At 45.8% G+C, this 18,238-nt stretch overlaps 1 protein-coding gene across 9 annotated transcripts in view; it reads right to left on the reverse strand.

Annotated features, from left to right (window-relative positions):
- Positions 1–18,238, reverse strand: part of akap6 (A kinase (PRKA) anchor protein 6) — a 508,272-nt gene that overhangs the window by 11,321 nt on the left and 478,713 nt on the right. For all 9 annotated transcript variants that reach the window (XM_086003387.1, XM_086003384.1, XM_086003390.1 and 6 more), the window contains one exon: positions 1–3,315. This exon is cut by the window's left edge and continues 447 nt beyond it. In XM_086003387.1, the coding sequence (XP_085859513.1) occupies positions 1–3,315 (3,315 nt within the window). The remainder of the gene's footprint in view (positions 3,316–18,238) is intronic.

An 18,238-nucleotide genomic window follows, 5' to 3' on the forward strand; every position in this document is an offset into this window, starting at 1 on the left:
GCTTAAAAATCTATCTGAGTTGTCAGTAATTTTGTTTGTTTCAATTGGATTTCCACCACACATGTTTTGGTCATTTGGTGTCACATGAATAGCTTTAGACACCATGATGTCCAGTCTATCATTTGGCAATGGTGATTCATTGCTATCAAAAATTGACATAGGTTTGGTCAAAGGATACAGATTATTATCTGAAACTGTGTCCCTTTGAAATGTAGAATCAAATAAGTAGGGTTGCTCAATATATTGTTCTTCAAAATCTTCATTAAGAAAGTTATCATCCTCACCATTGTTGTCTAGCCTGACCTCATCATTAAAATCCAAGGGCAGTGGTGTGCTGCTTTTCTCATCCACGCAAGTGTTTACCTCACCACAGTCACTGTCATGTGATGATATGGACAGGTAAGAGTAAAAGTCTCCTTTTCGCAACTGCAAAGGTCGGTGAGAATGTTCCAATACTTTTTCCTTGATCTGAGCCACTGAAGTTGGACTCACCATTTCAGAGTCATGCTGGGATATGTTCTTCAGGGCTGTTGATGCCATATCAATGATTTCCATCACAAAATTATGAACGGAACTATCTTCTTCACCATCAACACCATGAGGAACACTAGAACGGCAGATACAATTTGGAATATCATTTGCATAATCCCTGTTAGCTTCTTCCAACTGTTCCTTTTCTGAATTAAGATGAGATGAACAGTTTGCAGCTGATTCTTTACTCGTAATATATTCATCACCATGGCAGTTAAATGACAATTCTACAGTAGAATCTTGATGCTGTCGGGGTCTCTTATATTCACTTGTAGGAGCTGTTTTTCCACCTAATACTGTAACATCATGGCACTTTTCAAGCTTCTCTGAGAAAAGGGGCTCCTCATCAACATTAAAAGCAGGCGATGATAAAAGTTTGTTCGCAATCCCATTGTCTTTCATACATGTAAGCCTTTTATCCTTCTGCGGAGATTGTGTGGGGGTCTTGGGAGCTGGAATGCGCTGTGTAGAAACAACATCTGTTTTTTGCTCAAATGTACTACTAAATAATTCAGATTGCGAGCATTCTGTTTTATGGGTCTTGCCAGTATTTTGCTCCTTTTCAAAAGACTGAAGTTTCTTGCTGTTTAACACTCTAGTTGGTTCTTTTTTGTCTTTTAATAGAGGTTTTTCCACATTGCCATTCTCTACATCATCTCTTAAATGGTCAGTAGAGAAGTGTCTGGGAGTTTCTATTCCACTCTGTTTGAAGTGTCTTTCTTTTGGTCGGAGCGAAGTGCTCTTACAGTCTTTGGACTCGGACTGCATCAATACAGAACTGTTCAAAAATGGAAAAAGAGTTGAAATATTTTTGAAGGTTGGTAGCCTGGTACTATTTGAATCTGTCTTGCACCGATCCTTTTCTTGTGGATTCAATTTCTTCTTTTCCTTTGTGACAGAAAAGATTGGTTTAATCCAGTGGTGGAATTCATTCTTCAAGAAGTCCCTATCTAAAATGTGATTACTTTCTTCATTAATTTCATCATCTGTGGCAATGCTGGAATCATCATCATCCTTAATGCACAGTTCCTCTTCAGTTAGCGTAAGGGTTGAACTGGAAAGCAAATCACTATCGTCTTCTTCATCAGTACAAGCAGAAGTACAAGACACGTTAACAATCATGCTTATATTGACATCAGCTTCATCAGTCACTGAATGATTAATGTGTTTTTTAAATGATGCATTTGAATCCGAAATTTTATTTTTATGAACAATTATGTCTTCAGAGCACAAGGAGAGCTCATCACTGCTGCTTAGTTCTGTGAGAGAAGCAGCAGAATCTTCATTTGCTGATGATGCGGCATCAAATGACAACTGGCCAGTGAACGACATTTTGAGAGAGTTACTCTGCAGTGTGATATCAGAGACACTACGTTTCATTTTTGGACTTACTGGATTCTGGATGTTTTCTAAACGTTTCAAAAGGTCTAATGTCCTCTTACTTAGCTCCCCTACTGCATCACTACCCATACTGATGTCCCCTGACCCTTGGAGACTGAGTAGTTCCTCTGTGACTTTGTATGGAATGGCCCAGCTCTCTAAGGAAGTACTGCGCTGGAGATCACCATTTTTGTGATTGTTAGTTCCAAGCTGAAATATGTCGCCAGCAATTGAAAGCGATTCCACTGATGACCTCTGAGACAAAAATGTGAAACCTGTGTCATTTATCATATCTAGAGATACTCTGTTATCATCTATTTCACTATAACAAGTCTCAAGATTACCTCCACTTGATGTTATTGGCAGACATTTTTCTGATGTGGCACAGTCTGGTTTGGAATCTGGAGCTGATAGTCCACTTTTACAAATAAATTCAGCAGAATGTGGTTTAGAGGACACATTCCCATCAGTAGTTTCCTTTTCTTCAGGTGAGTGAGTTATGTTCATACTTAACTCTAGCTCAGGGCCCTGCAGGTAAGAATAGTCATAAAATGTGAACACATCATATTGTGCCTCTAGATCATTTGAAAAATCCTTTGAAGCGATTTTATTCATATCAAGGGGCTGTAAATTTCCTTCATTACTCAGAGACAGTGATTGAAGATTTTTTGACAATTCTACTTCATTTTTTGTTCTCTGTATTCTTGTTGCGTTCTTCACTTCCTTTTTTTCAAGTGAACCCTGCCTTTTACAAATGCATGACTGAATCGGACAATCTTTATGTTTTAATTCTATCAGGGGGTGCAGAGGTTTGACAGATAGTTTAGTTTGAGCTTGATCAACCTGATTTGGCAGAGAGGTTTGAGAATTGGTTGTAGTTTCTGTATCACCCTCACTGACTATTCCGCTCTCACTCTCAGGTCTCAGTGATGTCGGTTTGTCCTCTTTTACTGCAATCAAATCACCCAGTAGGTCTGGCAAAGAGTCATCGGATGAGAAAGAGGAATCTTTACTTGCACTCCTTACTAAATTGGTTGGATGCTTTGATTTTGAAAAATTTGAGACATTCTTGAAGAATGACATATGATCTCTTCCATGGAGCTGTATATCATGTAGGCTGTAGACCTGATAGGTGTGTGGACATGAAGAAGAAGGTGTTTCACCAGGACTATACAGCGATTCTCCAGGGCCACTGGTATATTGATCCAGCATAAGTTCATCAGCAAGATTATTCATGGGCCCAGGTGAGAATTTTGATATGTCATTTTGTTCGCATGCAAGGTCAAGTGGCTCATCTTGGATACCAATCAGGTTGTTACTCATGTCCGTTTCATCCCATTCCAGTGAATCTTCACCCAAGACATTTAAATCCATTAGACCAGGTTCAATACAGCTTAAGGAGACCTAAAAGGCAACAAAAATGATTTTTAAAAGTTTTTAGATTTGTTTTAATGGGCATGAAAAGGTTTATACAGGTGGTATTTTAAAACAGTAGTATCCTTTTTCTAATGATCTGTTTATTAAAATCAGGTTGACTAAATGATAAACTTAGGTATGCCCATGCTTACAAAGTATTAATTAATGTGTGCACCACATCAAATTTACATAGACCTCTATATTTAGTAGTGCTTGAGAGACACGTTTTAATGAATTTATAGGGGGAACTTTTACTGGCAGCGGTTATCGGGTGGGTTGTGGGTGGTGCAGGTGGTGCCATTAGTGCCATTAGTGTGAAGCCTGGAGTATTTTAACTGTTGAGAGCCTTATTAACATTTGATTGGTGAGCTGCCCACCTGTTTGTGTTGGTGATGGGCATCCTGCCCACTTGCAGAGCAGGATTTCCTGTGGGCCGCCTGATGGCTGTTTAAAGTGTGAATTCTTCTCATTCATATCACTGAAATAGGTTTGTGGTTTTGCTGGAAGCATCAGCATATTGATGTCAGAAGCAAACCCCCAGGCTCGCAGACACATCCAAGGAGGTCCTCATTGAAGAGGTGAGGACATGGAGGGATGTCCTGTTTCCATCTGATGGAAAGAAGCTGCCAAATGCAGATCTTGCAGCAAGCAGCGCAGTGGTAGTGAACTCACGGAGCATCACCCCAGGAACTGGATTCACTGAATCAAATGCTTCAATGACCTGACCAGAGCAGCAAGGGCGAGTACAGATCTTCATATCGCTATTTCTCTGCATTGCACTTGGCAAAAGCACATTCCCCCTTCCCCCTCCCCCAGTACTCTGAACACTTTCCTCCCCTGCATCACATCCTTCTCATTCCAATCACACACACACCTATTGCTTGCTGCCTTCGCAACAGGCAGGAACAGCATTCTATTCTCACCTGGTAGCAAATGACAAACAATGATCTTCTCTAATGATTGCTTTCTCACTTCACAGTCCAGCCACATTCTTCACATTGAACACTTCCCCATCCTGCTTGCAACTTGCTGCTTCTACCTCTCAGCACACACACTATATGAGGAAGCCACACAGGTATGTATAATCCTTTTCTATAACCACTCAGTAACTGTTCCTCTCTTCCTGTAGGACAAAATGGCTCATAATGTGAGGGAGAGGAGGAAAACCAGCTAGCATCCAGGCCCTTACACAGATGGAGCAGGGAGCCCTGGAAATAATAAAGCCAGCTAGAGCAAAGCGCATCAACCTTTCTATATGTCCTTCTCAGTACTTGGAGCTTTTGGAAGAGGATTTGGAGGAGGACAATCCTCTGGATGAAGCACTGTCACATGCTCCCAAGCACCAGAACAGAGAGGTTCCCCGGGTGGATTAGAGAATGAGTTTGAGGGGTCAGCACTTGGTGAAGCACACAGCACGAGTGAGCAGCAATAGGGAGTAGTGGAAACAACATCACCGGAGATGGCTCACTGGAGGCCAAGCTCAGCTCCAAGTTCTGCTGAGGAGGGCAGAGATGCTGGCCGGCATTTTCCCGTTGTCGTGCGTGCGGGTTTGGAGGTGGGTTGGCTGTAAAAATAGTGAAAATAGGCTGTGCGTCGGTAACCCGCCATCATCCCGTCTCCTTGCGTCTTTAATTCGGGCGCGTTTACCAGCGCGCCACAGACCCAATCGGGAGAGGCGGGTGACCTAATATAACTCATTAAATTCTTGTTATCAGGCCCTTAACAAGCTTTTAAACTGCAGCTTCTGAATTTAACGGCATGAGCATGGGAAGTACGCAGCTCGGGAACCTCACCTGTGAAGGGGAGGAAAAAGTTCAGTGGGCATTGTGTGAGGGCATTAATTGACAGATGGGAATACCAGATAAATACACACACCTTGCACCTCATTAGTTGCCTAAGGGAAAGGTTGTTGATGATTCCGTTTTGTGCACAGATTTAGGTTTCTGGAGTTTGCAGGTCATTTCTACAACCTCAGAAGCTACTATCATCACCTTGCTAGTCACTATCACAACATTGAGGTGAGGCGAGAGTGACCGCCCTTGACATCAAGGCAGCATTTGACCGAGTGTGGCATCAAGGAGCCCTAGCAAAACTGAAGTCAATGGGAATCGGGGGGGGGAAATTCTCCACTGGCTGGAGTCGTACCTAGCACAAAGGAAGATGGTTGTGGTGGCTGGAGGTCAATTATCACAGCCCCAGGACATTGCTGCAGGAGTTCCTCAGGGCAGTGTCCTAGGCCCAACCATCTTCAGCTGCTTCATCAATGACTTTCCCTCCATCATAAGGTCAGAAGTGGGGATGTTCGCTGATGACTGCACAGTATTCAGTGTCATTCGCAACTCCTCAGATAATGAAGCTGTCCATGCCCGCTAGCAGCAAGACCTGGACGACATTCCGGCTTGAGCTGAAAAGTGGCAGGTAACATTCGCGCCACACAAGTGCCAGGCAATGACTATCTCCAACAAGCAAGCGTCTAACCACCGCTCCATGACATTCAATGACATTATCATCGCCGAATCCCCCACCATTAACATCCTGGGGGGTCACCATCGACCAGAAACTTAACTGGGCCAGCCACATAAATACTATGGCAACAAGAGCAGGTCAGAGGCTGGGTATTCTGCGGTGAGTGTCTCACCTCCTGACTTCCCAAAGCCTTTCCACCATCTGCAAGGCCCAAGTCAGGAATGTGATGGAATACTCTCCACTTGCTTGGATGAGTGCAGCTCCAACAACACTCAAGAAGCTCAACACCATCCAACACAAAGCAGCCCGCTTGATTGGCACCCCATCCACCACCTTAAACATTCACTCCCTTCACCACCGGCGTACCGTGGCTGCAATGTGTACCATCTACAAGATGCATTGCAGCAACACGCCAAGGCTTCTTCGGCAGCACCTCCCAAACCCGCGAACTCTACCACCTAGAAGGACAAGGGCAGCAGGTGCATGGGAACACCACCACCTCCAAGTTCCCCTTCAAGTCACACACCATCCTGACTTGGAAGTATATCGCCGTTCCTTCATCGTCGTTGGGTCAAAATCCTGGAACTCCCTCCCTAACAGCACTGTGGGAGTACCTTCACCACACGGACAGCAGCGGTTCAAGAAGGCGGCTCACCACCACCTTCTCAAGGAGAACTAGCGATGGGCAATAAATGCTGGGCTTGCCAGCGATGTCCACTTCCTACGAATGAATAAAAATTGAGGGATTAGCCCTCTGATCGCTACTTGACCTGCCATCTACGACATCAGCATGGGTGCCGCTTATACTGTCTCATCTTGGTCCTCAGAATCGGACCAAGATGAGCCCCACCACCAACAACACCAGCCACACCAGCAGCAACCACAACAGCAGCCTTCTCCTCAATGACCTGATGCTCCACAGGTGAGAGGGGGGCACCACAGGGCAGCAGCGTGCCGGAGGCGATACCCACAACACAGGGTATGCAGGCAGAGGATGAGCTTCCTCAACATGACTGAGCAGCAGTGTTGCAGGAGGCTCAGGCAATCATGCCAGTTCATCGCAGACACTTGGGGCTGGATTTTCTCAGCCCCGAGGAGGCAGGTATGGAGGCGGGACTGCCGGGAAAGTTGCAGAATTTCGGGGCAGGTGGCAAACCCTCCCCCAACCCGCCTCCGTGCCCTCTTGCCAGGGGGCGGGAAGCCGTCCTGCCCCGGGTCCCGTCTCCTTGGAGGCAGGAAGGGATTAAAGCCTAGGTAGTTAACAGGCAGAAAATAGGATTATCCCCATTTTTCATGCTGGAGTGCGGGCTTCCCGACCTGGGGGAACCCCACCAGGGTGTAGGAGGTGAGTAGGGGGTCGGAGGGGTCTGAAAGTGCAATGTAGAGGTGAGTGATGGGTGCAAGTGTGGAGTGGTAAGTATGTGAGGTGAGTGTAAAGTGTTAGAAAATGTTAACTTACCTTTGTTTCAACCTACAGCCTTCAGCCGCTGTGGAGCCGGAGTCCCCGACATCTCCATTGTAGAGACCACAGATTGGCTGTTGCATCCTCCGATCCAACAGCCAGTTGATTTCTGCAAAGTAGAAAAGTTTGATGTGTCCTGAACACAAGGACTCATCAAACTACACAGAATGTCAGTGTTTTGACAGCTTCACGGAGTTGTCAAATGATGACATTTCTTCTTTCAAAAGTTCTTGACAGATGACACATCATACGTTGTTGTGCTCTGTCACTGACTTCCCCCTAATTGGCCTGCTGAGCCTGCCGGGCCGGCTTAACAAGGTCAATCAGGGGAAATTCCCGCTGGTTGGCCAGAAGCTGATGGAGGCAGGACTGAGACCCGGCAAGCAGCAGTCCCACCTCCAAAAAGCTTCCCATTCAGTAAATTCAACCCTTGTAGTTTGCTGGAACAAGACCTGCTGCCCAGAGGCTGTCAAAGTCACCGCCGCCCTCAACTTCTTCGCCTCAGGCTCCTTCTAGGGATCTGCAGCAGACATTTGCGGGATCTTGCAGTCGGCCGCCCACAAATGCATCACACAGGTCACTGATGCCATGTTTCACAAATCAGCCAATTATATCAACTTTGCCACTGGTGAAGCCAGTGTTACTGAGAGGGCGCTCAGCTTTGCAGCTCTGGCTGGCTACCCACAGGTGCAGGCTGTCATCGAATGCACACATGTGGCCATCAAGGCACCCCATCATCACCCAGGAGTCTTTGTGAACCGCAAGGGCTTCCACTCCCTCAATGTGCAGCTTGTCTGCAACCACAAAATGATGATTATGCATGTGTGCGCCAGATTCCCTGGCAGCTGTCATGACTCTTTTGTGCTGCGCCAGTCCACCCTCCCTCAGCTCTTCGCACCTCCAGACAGGCTTATCGGCTGGCTGCTTGGAGACAAGGGCTATCCACTGAAGACATGGCTCATGACACCCCTGAGGGCGCCAAGTACTGAGGAAGATGAGCATTACACTGAAAGCCACATGTCCACCAAATGTGTCACAGAACAAACAATAGGCATGCAGAAGAGGTCTGGAGGAGCTCTTCAGTAGGCACCAGACAGGGTCTCCAGAATCATTGTCGTCTGCTGCACGCTGCATGACATAGTGCAGCAGCGAGGATTGGAGCTGCAGGAGAGCATGATGCACAGCACACAGCCTCTTCAGAGGAGGAGGAGGAAGAGGAGGAAGAGGATAAGCAGGTGGAAGACGAGGAGGAGGAGGAGGAAGCTGAGATGCAGATGCCACCAGCAGTGGCGCACATTGCTGCCCAGGAGGCCCGGGATGGCCTCATCATGGCCAGATTTACTTAACTTGCTCCAATGCAGCCACACACCTGCCACATGTTGTACTAACTTCCCCACGCCCCCCCCCCACCCAACAACACCATAAAGCATCCCTACAATGACCAAGCCATTGCTCTCACCCAAAGGCCCAATGCTCGAGGTTAAATAATGTGTCACCATTCACTCCAAGTGACAAAGCCACTTCCAAGGTTTGAGACAAAAATGGATGAGACCCAAAAGTTGTGTAAAGAAAAATATTTAGGTGTTGAATCAAAACAACTGAAACTTAGCACTAACATTTGTTGATACACCCAAGTGCTTACCCGTGTGCATCTACTTTTGTAGCATTTTTCATTTGCGAGTGCTTCTACGAGGTGCAACCCCTGTGGCTTCAACAGTGGTAGTTGCAGGCTGCTCACTTCCCTGCTCTCGACTGCGTAGACACTTTTGACGGATGTCCTCTGGGTTTTGGAGCCTGTGAAGGCCCTGCCAAAGTCTGCTCCTCCTGCGACTGTGCAGGGGCAGACTCGGCCATTGGGATCCAAGGAAGCATGTGGGGCTCTGACTGAGGGGGGCGGCAATGGGGGAGAAGTGTGAGCGCTTTGAGAGGAGCCTCCACTTCCATGTCACCTCTCACCATCATCTCTCTCATGGGCCACCCGCACTTCCCTACTAGCAAGGAGCTGGTGAGCACCTTGCTGCACAGCAGTGGGGCGATGAAGGCCCAGATCAACATTTACATCCCTCCTTGAGAGGAGGTCTATGAGCGCCTACCATCTGTTGTCCACAGCTAGCATGTGCTCATGTGAATAGCGCATTTGCTGCTCCATGCCGGTGGTCATCCTTTCCATGGACAAGCACATCATCGCCATTGCCTGCAACATGGTGGTGCTCATGTTGGAGATGGACTTCTCCATTCTCAGACATCACGGCTGCAAGAGATGCCAGAGCCTCATGAAATTGTTGCTGCCCCTCCAAAATCACCCTCTTTTTTGATGGCCTCGAGGCTCAGCGTCTGCATGCAAGGATTCTCCAGTGCTGACCCTGTCAACACCATCTGCTCTTGCTCACTTGTGAATTGTGAGACACCAGGTGACTATTCTACTCTATGGTGCAAAGGACCCACTGAGGTGTGCGTATCTGCGCTGGTGCTGTGTGCACGTGGGTCTGCTGACGGTGCACCCTCAGAGGCTGGAGGTTCCTCTGAGGAGTCATCTTCCTCCTCCGACTGGACAGTGGGGGGGTGCAGTTGATGGACCTGTGGCAGAGTAAAGAGATAAATTAGAAGTATTATAATAAGAATGGGTAATGTTACCATTATGCACATGATGACATTTCACTGGCTGCTGACATCAGTCACCTTATGGGTGACTGTTGTATGCCATGTGGCTTTATGAGATGTGATTCTGACACTAGGGCTGCGATTTTGCCGACCGAGGCGGGTCCGGGGCGGCCGGGGTCGGTGTCGCGGTCCCAGCCAGCTGCCAACTGTAGCCCTCACTCACCAAGCGATCTGACATTAATAGGGCTTGTTAAGCCTGCTCTGCGGAGTTCCCGGACAATTAATAGGAAGCGGGTCTGATGACGTCATTTGATGACGCGTCATCAGCCAGTTTCCTTAAGGGGGCCATTTCCAAATTGATCTTGACAGTTGTGCTGTCAGTATTCTACATCATTGAGGTGCTGCAAGCACTGACAAGCACTGCACAAAGGTGCACAGCTGCACCAAGGCTCTCCCATGCTTATGGAGGGAGTCACAGCACGCAGGGAGGTTTTCTTCCCTTCCAATGGGCGGAAGAGACCTCCCCAGGAGATCAACATAGCCTGGTTGCACATTGCACAGGAGGGCAGAAGCAGGGATGTCGTCAGGCTGCAGTGTCGCAAACCTTTCAATGATCTGAGCAGATCACGAAACGTTACTGCCAAGTCACACTCAACCTCATCCTGCTGTGCCACTCATCACATCCCCATCACTCTGCCTTCGCTACCCTACTCCTGCACATCTTTACTCACACCAACTTACCTTGCACCTCCACCCATCTCTCTCTATCTACATTATCACTTCCCCATCTCACTAGCCACCCCTCACACTCACCCTCAACCAACTGCAAGCATATGAACTAACAACACACAAGGGTAGGCACTGAATGGTTTAGCCAATGTTCATGTGAAGTTTCTGTTAATGTGTTGTCAAACATTGAAATCTATATTTTCAACACTTAACCTTATTGGACAGATCTGTGCTCACCTTTGGAAGTGTCTTAGTGAGTTCCCAGGAATGTTGAGACATAAGTTCCCCCCCGCCCCCCGCCCCCCAATTGTGATGAGTGTGCATGGAATGGCTTGGACATTGTAGGGATGCTTTATGGTGCTGGTGTGGGGTGGTGTCAGCCTGGTGCATCATGTGGCAGCCTGGGTGTATAGCGTCAAGTGAAATAAATCTGGCCACGGTGATGCCATCGCTGGCCTCCTGGGCAGCAGTGTTGTCGAGTGCTGATGCCCTGTGTCCTGTGCAGCATCAGGTGTTGGTATTGTTGTTGGTGATGCTGGTGCCTGGTGATGTTGGTGTTGGGGCTGATCGTAGAGGGATTCAGAGGAGCAAGGTGGGACTTTTTCAAGGGCACTGATGTTGCTGGAATAGATGGCAGCTGAAGTTGAGATGACAGAAGCGATCTGTCAATGGTGAGAGAGCTTGCTCCAAGGAGGTGACACTGGATAGAGAGTTTACTCCAAACACTTCCAAACTGCATACAGCTCAAAAGTGTCTTCCAAGTCCTGAAAGCTCAAGCTTCTGACATTGGAAAGTGAACAGCTGTGAAATGGTAGTTTTCATACCACTTTTGCAGCTGTCACCTATTCACAGCAATGGGGAGACATAGAGAACCCAACCTACTTACCTGATGTGATCTCCGAACAACATGAAGCCCGTTAAAAAAGTGGTAAAATAGAAATAGGCTGGCAAAATAGTAGTTAACAAGCGTTTAACAAGCATTTAACTATCTTAAATGTCTCCCCCGCCGCTTGGTGTTGGGTCTGTTCTGAAATCGCAGACCCGACACTTTGGAGGTGGATTCGGAGCGGGTTCCCAACTCGCTGTCAATCATTTTTATTTTGACAGCGGACCCGCCTCCAAACTCGCAATCTGAGCGCCGGCAAAATTCAGCCCTAGATTGCTGTGATGAGCCCCTCTCTCCGTCTCCCACCACCAGCGTCTCTCAAGCTCCTGGAATTTCCAGAGCCACCTCCTCTGCTGCTGTGAGATGTGCAATTACTGGAGGGCCACTGCCGGTTCTCCGTCTCTCCCTGTTATTGTTTGCTCTTTTCTCCTGCAAGGAGTGAGAGTGGTGGAATGAGTGTAAGGAATGGATGGGTTACATCTACGAGGGAGTGGGGTGCCAATGCCAAATGGCCTGCTTCTGTGGTGTTACTTGCTATGATTGCATTAGGATGAGGGTGAGTGTGAGAGGTGGTTAGTCAGATGGGGATGTGAGTATGTACATAGACAGGGATGGGTGGACATGCAAGGTATGTTGGTGTGAGTAATGATGTGCAGGAGTAGGCTTGGGAAGGCGGAGTGATGGGGATGTGTTGACAGGCACGTCAGGAGTAGGGTGAGTGTGGCTTTGCACTCACCTTTCCTGACCTCATGAGATCATTGAAGCACTTCCTGCACTGTATCCAGGTCCTCCTGACCAAATCCCTGCTGCTGACCTCCTCAGCATTATCCAGCCAGGTTCTCTTTGTTGCTTGTGGGGGTCTCCTTAGCAGGGAAGAGGACCTCCCTGCGTGCTCTGCCAGCCTCCACAAGAGTAAGCAAGGAAGAATCATAGAACCGGGGTGCAGCCCTCTGCCTTTGGCTATCCATGTTTCAGAAGTTTTATCTCTCCTGTGGCCTTTCTTCCACACCTTTCACCCTCCTCTGGAAACCTTCAGGTTAATTGAGTGCAAGGCTGCTTTAAATATGGGCGCTGGAAATGAGTCATCGATGATGTCATCAGACCCGCACCCTTTAACAGGGCTGGGAAACGCGCATGACTCTTTCAATTAGGGCCATTAAGTTAAAGTCACTCTGAGCAGCGCATTGCTGAAAACATCGCGTTTCGGACCCGCTACACCGTCCGCGCACACCCAACCCACGTGAAAATTCTGGCCGCTGATTTCAGAGGCCTAGCCTTCGGCACACATGCAATTGTACGAGCATTTGAATTGGAAAACCTGCTAAAGAGTTTCTGTACAATATCTGAAAGTTTGTAGGAGTTCACTTCCTGCTTGTGTGACGTTATGCTGCAGGGCATCAGCATTCTGCAGCCACCATGGAGCATGTGGTCACCTCTGTTGTTGGAGTGATCCGCACTCCGTGAATAAAGGCTTGAGACTCAGGAGTCAGATCAAGTTGGCATAGATATTATTTCTCAACATATTTTAGTTCCCAACAACCTCCATGGAAGCTGAGCCAGGCCTTCACAACAGGAGTCTGTGTCACCAGCCTTTGCTGCTTTGTTGGAAGCTCAAACTGTTGTCATTTAGACGCTGGGCTCCAACATCTGCACCACCTTGGATAGGCTGTTGAATCATATGGATCGCGGCTTTAAAGGCATCATTGATCTCCTGAAGTCTGCTCTCTCACAGATCAATGAGAGCAATGAGCCACACGCCCCATAGGATAAGCAGTGGTGTAATGTGAATGACATATGTTGCCCTGTGGCTTGACACGTGGGTGACAAATGCTGTTAAGGCTATTACTGTTTTAGCCATTGAAGAATTCATCTTTTTTACTTTGTACTTTTGTCTGCAGTGTGGTTTCATAGCAGGTTATGAGTCTGCAATGTTAGGATGTTATATATATAATAGTTGGTTCAATGGTTTCAATGTTCTTCATTGCAGAGTTGAGGGTAAAGGAGGGCTTGCCTATTACATCCCCAGTCAATTTGGAAGATGGAAAACATCATATCACGAGATGATTTTAAAAACAAAAAATGCTGGAAACACTCAGCAGGTCAGTTTGCATCTGATGATTTTGTACAGGCTAAATTACTGTCCAAATTTATTTAAAAATAAAATGATTCACAGAAGGAAAACATAGGGAAGATTACAATCAGTAATTTATACCATATACAATTGTGTTGACTGTTTGAAAAAAATCATTTTTTTCCCACCTCCTTGTAGTAAACTCTTAAAAAGTCACATTTCCTGGTGGTAAGTACGATTATGGAGCTCAACCAGCCTTCCGTACATATAACAGTGAGAATGAACAGAAACTGAATCAATAGAAGATCCATGGGCGATCACCATATTTTCCCCTTTGAAGTTCAAGCAGTCACTTTGAAGATAGTATTGCCCATCAATGTTTATTGCACTTTGCATCAAAACAAAATGGAATCTTGCCCCGTAACAATAATGCCAATCGTAAACCACCATTTATAATGGTTTCATTTGCTGAGTAAGTTTGAAAATAAATGGCCATATGCTCCTAGCAGTAAATTCACAGATGCTGCAGTATCTTCCCTACTAATATTATTGACACACAACTCAAAAACACATAATTTGACATAAATTAAAATGACAAGCTTTCAATCTAACATATTGAAATGATAATGTACTTGGTTGGCACATGGTCCAGGAAATCACAAAATGAGCTTATGTTTTTGGGAGGCTAAGAACATAAGAATATAAGAATTAGGAGCAGGAGTAGGCCATATGTCCCCTCGAGCCTGCTCCGCCATTCAATAAGATCATGGCTGATCTTTGACCTCAACTCCACTTTCCTGCCCTATCTCCATATTCCTTAATTCCTCTGGAGTCCAAAAATCTATTCCTCTCAGCCTTGAATATACTCAACAACTGCGCATCCACAGGCCTTTGGGATAAAAAATGCCAAAGATTCACAACCCTCCGAGTGAAGAAATTCCTCCTCATCTCAGTCTTAAAAGGCCATCCCTTTATCCTGAAACTATGACCCCTAGTCCTAGACTCTCCAGCCAGTCTCTAAGCACCTATCCTGTCAATCCCCCTCAGAATCTTGTATGTTTCAATGAGATCACCTCTCATTCTTCTAAACTCCAGAGAGTATAGGCCCATTCTACACAATCTCTCCTCATAGGACAACCCTCTCATCCCAGGAATCAATCTAGTGAACCTTTGTTGCACCACCTCTAAGGCAAGTATATCCTTCCTTAGATAAGGAGACCAAAACTGTGCACATTACTCCAGGTGTGGTTTCACCAAGGCCCTGTACAATTGTAGCAAGACTTCCTTACTCTTGTACTCCAAATCCCTAGCAATAAAGGCCAACATGCCATTTACCTTCCTAATTGCTTGTTGATCCTGCATGCTAACTCTCTGTGTTTCTTGTAATAGAACACCAACATTTAATAGTTTCTCATCATTTAAAAAATATTCTGTTTTTTTATTCTTCCTACCAAAGTGAATAACCTCACAGTGGCTAGCGCCACAAGGCACACCAATTCTAAGAACATAAGAACATAAGAAATAGGAGCAGGAGTAGGCCAATTGGCCCCTCGAGCCTGCTCCGCCATTCAATAAGATCATGGCTGATCTGATCCTAACCGCCAATCCACTATGACAGGACTATCTCCTGAATCTAACAGCATTAGACACACGAAAACAGGAGCAGGATCAGGCTACACGGCCCCTGGGCCCGCTCCGCTACCCACAGGGCCATGACCTATCCGAACCTAGACTCATGTCCAAATTCCTGCCCGCTCCCCGTAACCCTTAATTCCCTTTTCTACTAGGAAACTGTCTATTTCTGTTTTAAATTTATTTAATGATGTAGCTTCGACAGCTTTTTGGGGCAGCATATTCCATGGACCTACCACCCTCTGAGTGAAGTAGTTCCTCCTCATCTCAGTTTTGAAAGAGCAGCCCCTTATTCTAAGACTATGCCCCCTAGTTCTAGTTTCACCCATCATCTGGAACATCCTCCCTGCATCCACCCGATCCAACCCCTTCATAATCTTATATGTTTCAATAAGATCGCCTCTCATTCTTCTGAACTCCAATGAGTAGAGTCCCAATCTACTCAACCTCTCCTCATATGTCCATCCCCTCATCCCCGGGATTAATCGAGTGAACCTTCTTTGTACTGACTCGAGAGCAAGTATGTCCTTTCTTAAGTATGGACACCAAAACTGTATGCAGTATTCCAGGTGCGGTCTCACCAATACCTTGTACAACTGAAGCAATACCTCCCTATTTTTATATTCTATCCCCCTAGCAATGAAGGCCAACATTCCATTGGCCTTCTTAATCACTTGCTGCACCTGCATACTAACCTTTTGAGTTTCGTGCACCAGGACCCCCAGATCCCTTTGTACTTCAGTACTTTCAAGTTTCTTGCCATTAAGATAATAACTTGCTCTACGATTTTTCCTGCCAAAGTGCATAACCTCACACTTTCCAGTATTGTATTCCATCTGCCAAATCTCTGCCCACTTACTTAGCCTGTCTATGTCCCCTTGCAGGTTTTTTATGTCCTCCTCACTCACTACTTTCCCTCCCATCTTAGTATCATCTGCAAACTTTGACGTGTTACACTCGGTCCCCTCCTCCAAATCGTTAATATAGATTGTAAAGAGTTGGGGACCCAGCACTGACCCCTGCGGAACACCACTGGTTACTGATTGCCAGTCTGAATATGAACCATTTATCCCAACTCTCTGCCTTCTGTTAGATAGCCAATCCTCTATCCATGCCAGAATATTACCCCCAATCCCGTGATTTTTTATCTTAAGCAATAATCTTTTGTGTGGCACCTTGTCAAATGCCTTTTGGAAGTCTAAATACACTACGTCCACTGGTTCACCTTTATCCACCCTATATGTTACTTCCTCAAAGAACTCCAGCAAATTTGTCAAACATGACTTCCCCTTCATAAAACCATGCTGACTTTGTCTTATTAAATTATGATTATCCAAATGTCCTGTTACTGTCTCCTCAATAATGGACTCCAAAATTTTACCTACCACAGATGTTAGGCTAACCGGTCTATAGTTTCCAGCCTTCTGTCTACTGCCCTTTTTAAATAAGGGTGTTACATTAGCAGTTTTCCAGTCTGCCGGGACCTTTGCTGAGTCCAGGGAGTTTTGGAAGATTATTACCAATGCATCCACAATCCCTACAGCCACTTCCCTCAAAACCCTGGGATGTAAGCCATCAGGTCCAGGTGATTTATCCGCCTTGAGTCCCATTATTTTACCAAGTACTACTTCCTTAGTGATTTTGATCGTATTTAGCTCCTCCCCCCCATAGCCCCCTGCTTGTCAAGTGTTGGGATATTCTTGGTGTCCTCCACTGTAAAGACTGATACAAAATATTCATTCAGTGTTTTTGCCATCTCCATATTTCCCACCATTAATTTCCCGGTCTCATCCTCTAAGGGACCAACATTTACTTTAGCCACCCTTTTTCTTTTTATATAACTATAAAAACTCTTACTATCTGTCTTTATATTTTTTGCTAATTTACTTTCATAATGTATCTTCCCTTTCTTAATCAATCTTTTTGTTATTTTTTGCTGTCTTTTAAAGTTTTCCCAATCCTCTATCCTCCCACTAGATTTGGCTACCTTATATGCCCTTGTTTTTAGTCGAATACTATCCTTAATTTCTTTACTTAGCCACGGATGGCTGTCTTTTCTTTTACACCCTTTTTTTCTCAGTGGAATATACTTTTTTTGGAATTTGTAAAATAACTCCTTAAATGTACACCACTGATCATGCATCGTCTTATCCTTTAACCTATTTTCCCAATCCACTTTACTCAATTCCGCTCTCATACCTTCATAGTCTCCTTTATTCAAGCTTAGCACGCTTGTTTGAGATACAGCCTCCTCACCCTCTAACTGAATATGGAATTCAACCATGTTATGGTCACTCATTCCAAGGGGATCCTTTACTAGGACATTTTTAATTAATCCTGTCTCGTTACACAGGACCAGATCTAAGGTTGCTTGCCCCCTGGTTGGTTCAGTTACATACTGCTCAAGAAACCCATCCCTAATACACTCAATGAACTCATCCTCAAGGCAGCCCTGCCCAATTTGATTCGTCCAATTTATATGATAGTTAAAATCCCCCATAATTATAGATGTTCCCTTATTACAAGCCTCAACTATTTCCTGATTGATACAAGATTCCTGTCTGGAATACTGATCTCTGCATTATTATTTAAAATATTCCTGGCACAAAATTTGGATCCGTAGCGCCTGTTTTTTTGGGTGCTATGAGTGCTCTTAGAGCTCCAAAATTGCATCCGCGGTGTGCACACTTGTGGGATGAATCGCTTCGGACACCATATTGGTGAGGGCATTAGCATGCGCGCAATGAATGTGCAACACTGATTTCACGTCAATGCTGCCAATTTGGAGATCAACGCTCCAGCTAACGCCCTCTTTTAACCTCGTACAGCTGAACACATGTTCAGCAGCAGGAAGGACACCCCACCAGCGCTATTTAAAAGGTTACAGGTTGGTTGCTGGTTGATTTCTTCTGGCTGTTGGTACAAATCTCCAAGTGTTTGGTGTTTTCTATAGTTGTTTCAAGTTGCAAAGTCTACAGGTGCTGGTGCTGTAGGATTTTTTCCTGACTTCAAGGCTTCTGCACAAATCACTTGCTGCCAGACATGGGTGCACTTGTAGGGATTC

This window comes from Somniosus microcephalus, chromosome 12 (genome assembly GCF_052327205.1).
Source record: "Somniosus microcephalus isolate GS21.2 chromosome 12, FLI_Smic_1.0, whole genome shotgun sequence".
Classification (NCBI taxonomy): Eukaryota; Metazoa; Chordata; class Chondrichthyes; order Squaliformes; family Somniosidae; genus Somniosus; species Somniosus microcephalus.